The sequence below is a fragment of the Felis catus genome, chromosome D4 (genome assembly GCF_018350175.1).
Source record: "Felis catus isolate Fca126 chromosome D4, F.catus_Fca126_mat1.0, whole genome shotgun sequence".
In the NCBI taxonomy this organism is placed as follows: domain Eukaryota; kingdom Metazoa; phylum Chordata; class Mammalia; order Carnivora; family Felidae; genus Felis; species Felis catus.
In genome coordinates this window covers 88,784,890-88,797,371 of record NC_058380.1, presented here as the reverse complement: position 1 = coordinate 88,797,371, position 12,482 = coordinate 88,784,890, and the positions used below count along the sequence as shown (strand labels likewise).

General features: G+C 54.1%; 1 protein-coding gene across 2 annotated transcripts in view; it reads right to left on the bottom strand.

The window, feature by feature from the left end:
• Positions 1-12,482, bottom strand: part of ABL1 (ABL proto-oncogene 1, non-receptor tyrosine kinase) — a 150,850-nt gene that overhangs the window by 11,087 nt on the left and 127,281 nt on the right. For both annotated transcript variants that reach the window (XM_003995974.6, XM_023242856.2), the window contains exons 5-10: positions 9,246-9,330; positions 8,252-8,429; positions 6,350-6,534; positions 3,859-4,011; positions 2,537-2,626; positions 2,022-2,186 (exon numbers count right to left, since the gene is read on the bottom strand). In XM_003995974.6, coding sequence (XP_003996023.4) covers positions 2,022-2,186; positions 2,537-2,626; positions 3,859-4,011; positions 6,350-6,534; positions 8,252-8,429; positions 9,246-9,330 — 856 coding nt within the window. The remainder of the gene's footprint in view (positions 1-2,021; positions 2,187-2,536; positions 2,627-3,858; positions 4,012-6,349; positions 6,535-8,251; positions 8,430-9,245; positions 9,331-12,482) is intronic.

Below are 12,482 nucleotides of genomic sequence, written 5' to 3'. Positions count from 1 at the left end.
TCTCTCTCTCTCTCTCTCTCTCTCTCTCCTCTCCTCTCCTCTCCTCTCCTCTCCTCTCTCCTCTCCCTCTCTCTCCCCTCTCCGCCTGTTCCCCCTGCTCACGCTCTCTCAAAATAAATAAGTGAACACTAAAAGCAAGAAGAAAGACCCACCCGCGGCGCGGCTGTGTGAATACAGCGCGATAGAAGGAGGGTCTGTCCCAGCTTCTGGCACATAGTGGCTCACTGTTGCCCCTGTCGCTACTGGTGTTATTAGGAAGAGCACGGGTCTCTCTCCTTGAGGACGGCAGCACAGAACCCGCGGCACTCGTCCTCACCCCTGCACTGGGGCTTCCTTTACAGCACAGAGCCCCCTCCGTGCCACTATCTGGTGCGTGAACCCCACGACGAGGCCGAGCTAAGGGTCAGGCCCCGCGCCCCGCGGACCTGCCAATCATGGTTCCTCGGAGGCGGGGCCTGAAGGGAAGGGGACGCTCACCACAGCGACAATGGGCTATTATGCTTGGCAAACAAGGACTGACCTTTACAGATGTCTAAATGGGCATTCTTTACACACGAATAATAGCTCCTAAGAAATCTTTCTGGTGTTGCCAAGCTCGGGGCCAGTGAATGACAGAAGTCGCCCTCAGGGGGCGGCTGTGAGGAGAGCGGTTTTCTGTCAGCACTCGAGCAGCACAGGGGGGCGTCCTTAACCGCAGCAGAGGTACAAGGGGGCGCCCCTCAGGACACCGGGTGGCACGCAGGACACCCGGCTCGGGGAAAGCTGAGGACCTCCCCAAACCTCAATCCAGCAGGAGGAGGCAGAGAAAGTGAGATTCTAACGACCCGTGTGCAGCCCCATCGCAGGACCCAAAAGCCGACACTCTCGGCTCACCAAGAGACGACACGCGAATCCCGACGGCCGTAAATGAACAGGGCTGTGTATCACCGGGCTTCTAATAAGCCTGAAGTTTCCACGGTGGCCTCTCCCCATTCCCACCACTGAATTGCCGAAATCATGACACCAGACAGAAGGACAAAGGTCCAAGGTTCTGGATGGTCTCTACGCCACGGCCTCCAGGGTGGGTGAGCAGGGCGACCCAGGGGGTGTGGAGGGAAAACATCGTAATTTGGATTTCTTGTCTTATATAAACCTTCTAAGTGTACGTTTTTGGTGTATTTTAAGTTACACATATTTGCACAGTCGTACACATCTACACCCAGGCTTCCCATCTTTTTTTGTTTGTTTTTTTAACTGACATGGGCACACAATATAAAAAAAAGGGGGGGGGAATCCTGGGACTACAGATCCTGCTATGGCTAAACATCCCATAATTGGGGCTTTGCCGTGCCCCTTCCCACTCGCTCGGTCTGTGGTCCATCAGAGCATCCCCTAGGAGCCTCTACGAGCCCAGATTTCTGGGGCTTGTGGGGGGACAGGGTGGCAAGCGCTCCACAAGCATGTCCTAACTCAAAGGAGAGCACGGCGCACGGGGGCCACCAGGTCCCCATCTGCGAGCAGCATTCCTGCGAGCATCCTGAGACCCCCGCACCACCTCCACCTCGCTGGCTCGTCTAGGGCACGGTGGCTGACAGGTTTTTGTGTCAGAGACCAGGCGCGGACGCCGACTCTGTGCCACGGGCGTCTCTTGGCTCCGTCCGTCCCGGGGAGCTTTTCGCACCAGCGTTTTTGCCACAAGCTGCTCTCTACCTGGTTCGATGTTTATTATTGCTGTGTCTGCCCTGCAAGAGCAACCACAAATGCCACGAATAATCCTCGAGAAGGCGGGTTTGCCTTCCCCATCGGTTTCATCAGCACCTGTGCCTACCTGACTGAGCTAGCTACTGAAGCCAATGGTTCCTGATGATTCCCAGGAGGAGGGTGGGCCGCTGTGGGGAACCTTCTTCTTTTCGAGCTGGACCACTGACAAGGAATTAGAGTCAGCCCGCCCGCCGTGCAGGCGAACTCACTGCTTCCCATCCGCCTACACTGGCCCTGACGGCGTGGACCCCTCCGGGCCTGGTGGGGGTGGGGGGACGTACCGGTCTCTCCTGGGCCCTTGGAGTGGGGCGTCTCGGGCACCTCAGTGGGGTCTTTGTGCTCCGCGGCTCTCCTGGACGTTCTCGTCTTGGTGGGCAGCTCTGGGGCCTGCAGCAAAGTACTCGCAACCCCTCGCACACCTTTTTTCCCCAGTTCCTTTTCCACTTCTAAGAACCACCGAGAACAAAAACAAAAATCAGCGGCCGTTAGTAACGGCGTCGGTCTGGCGTTCTTTCTGTTTCTCAGGCACGAGTGGTCATCCACGCGCAGTTACAGAAAAAGAGACGCAGATGCTGAGAAAACCGCACTCGGCACTTTCCAGAAAGGTGCGTGGCCACAAGACAGAGATCTCCACGCTCCACGCCTCTGCCCGGCCTTCTGGTCTCAGATAACTTGCTGGCCTGGGGCTCTTCTAGCCGGTAGTGAAGAGCTCCACCGGGCTGGAGCCCCGCCCGGCCGTCCCTTCCATCCCAACCTCTCGCCCCACTGCAGGCACCCCCAGGAATGGGCACTTTACCATCTGATATGCTGGACTCTTGGAACATGGTCTCAAAGGCTTGGTGGATTTCAGCAAAGGAGGGCCGGTCGGAGGGATTCCACTGCCAACCTGGACGGACGAGACCCAGGCAGACCACGCATGAGGCCCTGCTAACAAGTGTGGGGCTAGTAATTCTCAAGGAAGATCTGGTGATGAAAGAAGCACCCCAAATCTTGCTAACCATCTTGTGCTGGGACAAGTGACAAATGTCACCGTGTCCTGCCACAGACATTAAGAAGGAGAAAAGACCTTAGATACTGGCAGGAATATGGACTGTAGAGCCCCAGAGAGTTGTGACAGCAAAAAGTGCATCTATAAATCTTTTCCCCGGCCCCACTCAATCAAGTGCAGAGAATCACGGAGTCACGTGGCTTCCATTTGACCCTCACTTCTGGGTTATCAAAGTCTAAAGTCCTCACCAGTACAGAAAGGCTAATTAAAACAAGGTTAACATGAGGATTATGGACTGACGGAGGCTCGTGTTGGTAAGGATACAGAATTAACTCTCCTACACTTCTGGTGGGAATATAAATTGGTACACCTTTCCTGGAAAACAATTCGGTAAAATCTTTCAGAATTTAAAACGCAAATAGCTCTTTGGACCAACACGTCAACTTCCACAACTACCGGCACAATGTACGGACGTCTACGCAGGAGGGTGTTCATCCTGGCTTTGTTCACGATGGCAAAAGCCAAACACAGGTGTAAAACAAGCAAATGTCCATCAAAAGGGGAAGAGATGGATGAATGCATCATTTAACGGCAAGCTAAACAGCTACATAAAAATAAGGGGATGGAGAGAGGACGGGATCTTTGAAATATGGACATGAAACTGACCTGAGCCTTACGGCTGTGTGCGAAAGAAGTTGAGGGAGTTGTTTTACACACACACACACACACACACAGACACACACACACACACACACACACACACACACACACACACACGAAATAAAACCAACCCAGGTAAATGTCTCCGGGAGTATTTACCTATTACAGCAGAATGTTTGGAGGCAGGGCCCAGGAATTTGCATTTTTAAATAAGAAATCTAAGTTTGGTATCCATCCATCCCATTTTTGCATGAAAAACAGAAAGAGCCTCACATATAAATACTACGTATACATAACGTGTATAGAGACACGGAATCTGAGTAAGTATGCATCTGTTATACTAGTTGCTTCTGAAGAATGTGAATAAAGACAGGAAGGGAAATACTTTTTGACTTTAGGAAAACACTCCTGCACGGGAATTTCTTACAAAGCCCACACAGAAGTTTTACAACCAGCTGGGGTAGACTCACATGCTCGCATGAGTTCGTAGACCTTCTCTGGGCAGCCTTCCGGGCGTTCCATGCGATAGTCTTTCTCTAGCAGCTCGTATACCTGGGACAGGTCAATTCCTGGGTAAGGTGACATACCGTAGGTAGCAATTTCCCAAAGCAGTACTCCAAACGCTGCAAGGAAAAAGAGAGAGGAAGGTTGTTCAAGATGTGGCAAATTTAACTATCTTGCATTTGAAACTGGTTACCCGTGTAGTGGACATTATAAGCACCTACGCCCTCAGGGGGCGCCTGGGTGGCTCAGTAGGTTAAGGATCCGACTTCGGCTCAGGCCATGATCGCACGGTTCGTGGGTTCGAGCCCTGTGTCGGGCTCTGTGATGACAGCTCAGAGCCTGGAGCCAGCTTCGGATTCTGTGTCTCCCCTCTTCTCTCTGCCCCTCCCCCACTTGGGCTCTGTCTCTCTCAAAAATAAACATCAAAAAAAAAAAAAAAAAAAAAAAGCAGCAGCCACCACATCCTCAGAAGCAGGCCAGACACCAACATTTTACCAGGCCCTTAACGACCAACAGCCCAGGACAGAACCAGACTAAAACGCACCGCAGGGGAGAAGAGACTGTACTGATCGGCCTCTCCAGGGTCTTTGAGGTAAGGTGACCATCTTTACTGGGATTTGTGATGCAGGGAACCTAGGGCTGGAGATCAGGACGCCATTTCTACTCCTAGTTTTGAGATCACCTGGCTAAGTGTCTCAGACGGGCCACGTCTCCTTTCGGGGCATATGAGATTATCTCCAGGGCCCCTACCAACTCTAAACATTTCATAAAAATCTTACAAAATCTTTGAAAGCCCAGATTGTAGCCTTGAAATCCCAGATCCCACTGAAGAGATCCAAGGACCCCTTGGAGAATGGATGATTCAGGTTCAGGGCCGGAACGAACCTGGAATATCTTAATCGCTCTAGACGGCACAGATGCCATCAAAGACTACAAGGGGTCTTGTCAAAAGGGAGCAATCTGGCCAAACAGGAAACACTCTGCTTATCAATAAGGAGAAGAACTACCGTGGATTAAAACACATCAGATACATCTAAACACATCATACACATATATACGTATATGTCATCACAAAAGGAAAAAACCCAAAAAAACCCAAAAATGTACTTGGTCACCATTTGAGGGTATTAAAAAACTAGCTCGTTTGCATGACCCCTGGTAAGCCCGGGCAAGGAGACAAACAACTATGCGGCCTCTCCTGTGCGAACCGTACCCCGAAGTAACCCCACAGCAGATGAGGGTTTCGTCTGACAGACGTACTGAGCTAAGCCGGGAACGAGGAGTGACAGCATTCGAGAATTACCGGCTGGCAACCCCTAATAAATCGGTGGATCTCGGCACGGGGGATTAGAAACCGCTAAAATCACAAAAAAGAGAGCAAATCGAGCGCTGCGCAGCTACTGACGGCAAAGCACGCACGGCGCACCCAGTGCTCCTGCTAAAAGAAAAGAGTCAAACCCGAATGTGACCAAACTGTCCAGGTCCCACTGCCCGTTTAGTAGGGGTACCGAAGACAGAGGAACGCACTAAATCACAGCACGGGGTGCAGCGTGGGAGACTTGCAAGGACACGTGAGGTTTCTTCCACAAATAGCGAGCGAGCGAAAGGAAAATACGGAGAGGGAGCCTGCAGACCAGAGGGCGCTGAGGGGGGCATCAGCCGTCCACCTTGTGTGGACAGTATCCGGATCTCAACTCAAACAGACCACAACAGCGGGACTACGAACACCCAACTGGAAATGTGAACACTGACTGGATCGTAATATTCAAAATGACGATCAATTCGGGGAGGAAGGGCGATGTGGTTACAAGGGTAAAAAAGAGACACCTTTAAGAGACTCATACTGCAGTATTTATGGACAAAATCAAATGCTATCGGGGGTCTGCTTCAAGATAGTAAGGGGCGGGGCAGGGGGCGGGGTACAGGGTTCGGGAGCGCCATGAGGCGATGGCCGGTGAAGCTGGGTGACGCGTACCTCGGGCTCACTGTGCAATGGGCATATGGTTCTTCATATGCTTACCACCTGCTGTAACAAGTTCTTTAACAAAAGACACAAATAAAATACTGGCACATGAAGCTTCAGGGGGCAATATCCTACGTAAAGCCCAAACCAAACTACAGAAAATCGTGGGTGCCTGCAGGCTTGGCTAAGTGCCCCCACAAACCCAAGCAGTAAGCGCGGGCTGGAGATGGGAAGTTAGGGGGCGGGGGGGGGGAAGGTAACCTGAATTATTCTGGAAGAAAACTCCGCTTTTACTTCATTTTGGAGAAAACAGGGGAGCAAAGATTGTAAGGTGAGAAAGGGAAAAAACGGTAAGAAAGAGAATTAAGGAACGAAGGAAAACAAATGAAGGAGTGAGAGGGAGGCAGCGAAAGGCAAGGAGACAAAGAAAACCGGGACAAGGAGCCCACGCTTGCGGGTGAGGGCCGACCGGGAGCCGCAGCGGCAGCCCTTACCCCAGACGTCGGACTTGATGGAGAACTTGTTGTAGGCCAGGCTTTCTGGCGCTGTCCACTTGATGGGGAACTTGGCCCCGGCGTGGGCTGTGTACGTATCCCCTGTCATTAACCTGCTCAGGCCGAAATCAGCCACCTTCACCAAGTGGTTCTCCCCTACCAGGCAGTTTCGGGCAGCAAGATCTCTGGGGAAAGAGAGAGAGTTCAGCCGTGAGAGTTGTGGCCATCGCGTTCCCGGCCCCGCAAATCCACCGCCACTGAGGGAAGGCGCCCTCCCGACGACCGCGTCCAGTCCCCCGGGAACCTGTGCCCGTGCCTCAGCATCCGCCCGGCCTCCCACCGCGGGGAGAGGTAGCAGAGGGTGGGCGGGAGCAAGCTCATTACCCTGGGCCTCAGTTACCGCACCCGTAACACGAAGATGAGTGGTCGTGACTTAATACGTGAAGCGCTTTAACTCACACCTGCCTATCTGCAATCACCTAAGGGTCTGCTGGGTGAGGACGGCTCTACGGCAGGCACGGGGAACGAAGGCACCAGCCAGTCCTCAACTGGGGGAAACTTCCATCGGAGGGAGTCTCCATGTGGCCTATCCAGACTTGACAGAGGACAAAATAAAATAAAGCCCGTGGCACTCCGCCCCCTCCTCCTCCCCAAACTGTGTTTCCTACTTTCCTATTTCCTCCTGATGCGTATCCGAACGTATCCTAAAAACTCTCTCCAGTTTAATCGGCTTCCTCTCGCCTCTGGATTCTCCCAGGGAGGTGGGAGTCTAATCTCTGGTTCACGGATGTTAACCATGAAATCACAAGGCAAAACGGAACAGGGGGATGCGACGAGGCAGCACCTTTAGGCGATGGCTGAAGGTAAGATCGCCTGATCGTCAGCAATCAGAGAGCAATTAAATACAGAAGACTTGTGCCTAATAGGATTTTGGTAAAGCGTTTTAAGTCTGTGAAATGAAGGGGGGACAGACGTAGCCATGCAAAGCGAACCACAAGTCAAGAAATCTCAATTTGCAGCCTCAGAGGGTTCACCCTTTGAGTGACAGGCGCATCGGAATCAGGCTCTCATGCAGCACAGGAAATCTGTCTTACAAGGAAGCGCCAACGTCTCACACATTCTACTCTCGTCCCTCGCTGTGAAATCTCATGTACGGATCTCATACTTGAGTTAATTGGGGAGGAAAGTTCAGGGCGGTGGCGTGGTGAACATCTTGTATAAAAGTCACCGGCAAAGCCCATCGGGTTCTGTCCTGCTCGGACAGAACCTTCCTTTGCCAGGAAGCCATTTCCACCAGCAAAGAATGCGAACAGCAAGATAATTGCTGCCCGCTTGAAGGTCAAAGCCCTCCAGGCTTTAGAACAGCAAAGGCGCTTAATTCAGGACCGCACTGACGCCGTCCTGACAATCGTGGACGCGTCCCCGGACCGGAGGATGGCAAGCTAAGTGGAGAAGGAAATAAAGGGAAGGGGGGGCGGGCGCAGAAAACATGCCGCTCAGAAACAAAAGCCACGCGCCGGCTGTACCCGCGGGGCGGTGTGGGCGCGACGCCAGCCTCCCCGCGGGGGAGGTCACTCCTGGTGACACCGAGCGCTCTGCCTCCCCGGGAGCACAGATGCCTCTGAGGGGCGTCGCTGGATATTCCACTTAGTCCAAGATGCTTCCGAGAGAAGTGTTTCTTACCGCGGGGATCCACTGCCCCGTGGGCCCAGACGCGCGCCTGGAGCTGGCAAAGTCAGGAACCCGGCGTCTGCCTCTGTTCCAGCGTCCAACGTGCCGCCAGCGCCGAGGCGGGAGGCTGAGCCCTCACGCCCTGTGGGCTGGAGCTTCGTGGAGGAGGCTGCCCGGGCCCCACGCTCGCTCCGCGGCGCTGCGAGGAGGGCTGCTCCGCCAGGCCCCTACCTGTGGATGAAGTTCTTCTTCTCCAGGTACTCCATGGCTGACGAGATCTGCGTGGCCATGTACAGCAGCACCACAGCGTTCACCTCCTGCCGGTTACACTCCCGCAGGTAATCCAGCAGGTTCCCATAGGTCATGAACTCAGTGATTATATAGAACGGGGGCTCCCGGGTGCAGACCCCTGCCAACAAGACAGACATTGAGGGCTTCGGGGGGCCGCTCTGCTCCCGACTGCACAAGCACCAGAAAAGGACCCCTGAGGGGCGTCTGGGGGGTTCAGTCGGTTAAGCGTCCGATTTCGGCTCAGGTCACGATCTCGTCATTCACGAGTTCGAGTCCCGCGTCGGGCTCCGTGCCGACGGCTCGGGAGCCCGGAGCCTCTGCTTCGGATGCTGTGTGTCTCCTTCTCGCTCTGCCCCTCCCCCGCTCACACTCCGTGCCCCTCTCTCAAAAATAAACATAAAAAAAAAATTAAAAAATAGAAAAGAAAATGAGAGAAAAGAGCCCCCGAAACACGTTCTGTGTCTGCTCCAAAGTCTGGGGCCCAACGTCTAATACGGTCCCAAGCACTCGTGGCTTGTGATGTGTTCCTGTGGGAGGGAGGTGGCCATGCTCTTTTCTTCCTCTCGAGCCCCTGAACTCGAACAGAAGAAGACGCCACCGAGTTCAGAAGCAAAGGTCAGGTGCACACCCCACAGCCCACGTCACCCCCACGTGGCGACGTCTGCTCACGGGAGAACTGCGGCGGAGGGACTCTCGAAACCTCTGGTCTCAGAGGCCGGCTGAGATTTGCACCGGACTACTCTGGGGTCTCCACTTAAAGCAACAGCCTATTCCGTCCACGCACACACCATCCCGCATCGGCCTCCTTGCCACCACGGGCTGAGTGTCGCCAGAGGACAGACGTCCACGTCAGACACGTTCACCTCCTCTGTCATAGCGCCCGCATCACCCCAGGGGGCGTAAGAGAGAGGCCGTCTCCTCAGAGCTCACTCACCCAGCAACTGCACGAGGTTGGGGTGCTTGATCTCCTTCATCACTGCGGCTTCTTTCAAGAACTCTTCCACCTCCATGGTGTCCTCCTGGGGGAGAAAAGGGGAGGAAGTTGTCTCAGCAAAGAAAGTGTTCGAGCAGGAAAGTATGGCTTGAACGGTTAGTACCAACTGGAGCCTCGACCGACAACCACCCCGGTTCGCCAGGGCCGACCTGCATGATGCCTGCAGTGGATCGATTACTGCCCCCCGTGGCGTAAAGAATTTTCCCCTTTGATGGGGCGCCGGGGTGGCTCCGTCGGTTGAGCGTCCGACTTCGGCTCGGGTCACGATCTCACGGTTCGTGGGTTCGAGCCCCGCATCAGGCTCTGTGCTGATGGCTCGGGGCCTGGAGCCTGCTTCGGATTCTGGGTCTCCCTCTCTCTCTGCCCCTCCCCTGCTCACACTCTGTCTCTCAAAAATAAATAAACATTGAAAAAAAAAAAAAAAAAAGAAGAATTTTCCCCAACAGTAAATATATGTTGGCAACTTGCTTCTGGGGGCTACTATGCAGAGGATAGTTCTATTTCCCTAAAGAAGAGCTGGTTTCCAAGGAGTCCTAAAACACTTAACATTACAAAAATATATATATATATCACCTGAAGAATCAGAAATGTACCCACTTTAATGGAAGAGACGCTGACACAAAACGATACTATCCTAAAGAAGAACACCACCTCAAAACACTCTGTACCACAGAGGATGCCCGAAATGCAGAGCTGTGGGGGTCTCAACAAAGCAACCACCACTATCCACCGGGTCGATTTACGGGTTCTACAATAATCCTCCCTAGCAGCCCCCCTAACGACAGATTCACGAGTATCGTCAGAGATGTCATATTCTAGCAAGTTCACCGTATCTAAATGCCACGCGGAGACAAAGAATATTAGCAAACGCCCAGAGCAAACGTGGTGCCATCTCCCCATCTCCTCACGTGCTCTGGGTGGGGGCTCAACTCGAGGGGGCCTTGCCCCTGGCCCCGCACACCACAGTTGGCCCCGTTACACGGGAGGCTTGCTGTGGCCTGCATCAGGCAAACCTCTTCGTGACTTAAAGAACCCACTGTCCTCTGACTGCCGCGACCAGAAGCCAGCGGGTGGCAAATGGCGTGGCCCGTGTGTGTGCGAGAGCCTGGCCACGAAGGCCAACGAGACAGGCAGGACATCACCCTCCAAGTTTCAACACGGAGTCCACGTCTGCCCGGAGAGAAAGACTGCGTTGGCAGATGGGGAGTGAACGCCTGGAAAACTCGACTCGCCCAAGAGGAAAGCTTCCTCGGGCTTATTTTCAAGGTGGAACCTTCCAGGTCGTGCCTGCCCCTTCAGGAGGCAAAGCACTCAAAGGGTCCTGACTGCAGCCTCCCGGTGGCCGCGCCGTTCTTGCCCCTGCACGTGGAGATTTCCAGAGGACAGGTCAACCTCTACTCAGCACGTTCCCGCTGCGGCCAATCCTGTCTACAAGCGGAGCGTGACCGCTGAGGATCCGTGTCAGCCCATTATCACTTAGTCTAGGGCTCTCTGAGGCTGAAACTCAGCTGCAATTTGCTGCTCTTTAAAAATCGTGGGCTGCTCTGATGTCAATGAGACATCGTTGGTAGTCTCTGTGTCAAGCCGTACGGGGGGGGGGGCAAGAACTCATCCCTGCCACCGCTCCGCTGGCTGTCCGATTCTTGGGAGTCCTCTCTGCTCCTCAACACGCTCCGCAGAGCATGCCGTTGGCGCGTCTGATCCACCGGGTGATGCGCGGCCGTCAAAGGCTGGGAAGCCTGCTGGAATCCGCCAAGACGATGCCGCTCACGCACGGACCGGGGGCCTCAAGAGCCTCGCCTGGCCAACAGGAGGTTCACGACGCAGCTCTCAAATACAGCTTTCTGGGCAAGTGGAGCTTTCCTTCTTCTCAACCACCACAATAACCAACTCCGCACAGTGACACCATTTCACAGAGATCGTGGGCTCTGACAGCTCCTGCCGCTTTTCTAGAAGAACCACGTTCTAGATCTTGAGAGGCGTGGACATGCGAGAACAACGATACGGCTTTCGGAGCCATCCCTCTCCTCTTCTTGCCCGTCTTTTCGTCTTCCCCCTCATTCCTACACACGCACACACACGTGTGGATGCTATAGATAATTCCTTGTTTTTTTCTTTCAGGGCAATTGGCGTGAATTTGTCTCCCCCTGGTGGAATCCGGCCGGGTTCAGCCTACAGCTGCCACTACCAGCAGCACTCTCTTCTAGTAGCTGTGTTAAATGGGAAACTATCCTGTTATGTTCCTTCCCTTTCATTTAAACGCTTTCTTTTCTTTTTCTTTTTTAACGTTTATTCATTTTTGAGAGACAGAGAGAGACAGAGCGCAAGCAGGGGAGGGGCAGAGAGACAGGGGGACACAGAATCCGAAGCAGGCTCCAGGCCCCGAGCTGTCAGCACAGAGCCCGACGCGGGGCTCGAACTCACAAACCGCGAGATCACGACCTGAGCCGAAGCCGGATGCTCAACCGACCGAGCCACCCACGCGCCCCTCCGTCATCTTTTCAAAGAGACATCTCCCACGTACGGAGTAAAATTAACACAGATAATTAGGGTGAAAGCACCACTGAGTGAACGCGGAGTTTCGGCCTTGTCCGTTGGAAGTCAGGTGGGTCGGCCGGCTCTCCTCATGGGGACTGACTGGCCCGGCCCAGATGCACACGAAGGCCTGGCCGGTACAGGGGTGGTTAAAAGGATGGCTTCAGAGCTACGTGGACCAAGCCCTGCCGCTGTGTGACCACATACAGAGCGCAGTTATTCACACGCCAGAGAAGAGAGGTCTCTGAACAAGGTCCCGTCTACACACCGGGAGAACAGCAGCATCTGCCTCGTGCGCAGAGTCCCGAGCACCGCGCCCAGACGCGGGCAGCACTCAGCCGGCTGGACCCACTTCTACTGTAACGAACACGGCTGAGAAGCCGGCTAAACACAGCGCTCGTAGGAAAGACGGGCTGGGTCTTTAGTTACTATCGCTCCGTGTTTTCGTTTTTGTCTTTCTCAGATGGGCACTCTCCGGGCCCAACACCTTCTGTTTTTCTGGTTCTCTAACCAGCTTCATTCACCCTTTTTGCTCCCTGGCCTCGCCCCCAAGTGAAGGTATTCTCCGGCATAACGGAGACATCGGCGGCTCAGTGTCCCACGGGTGCCTCCCTGAGTCTCAGCAGGGACCAAGTCCCCGGG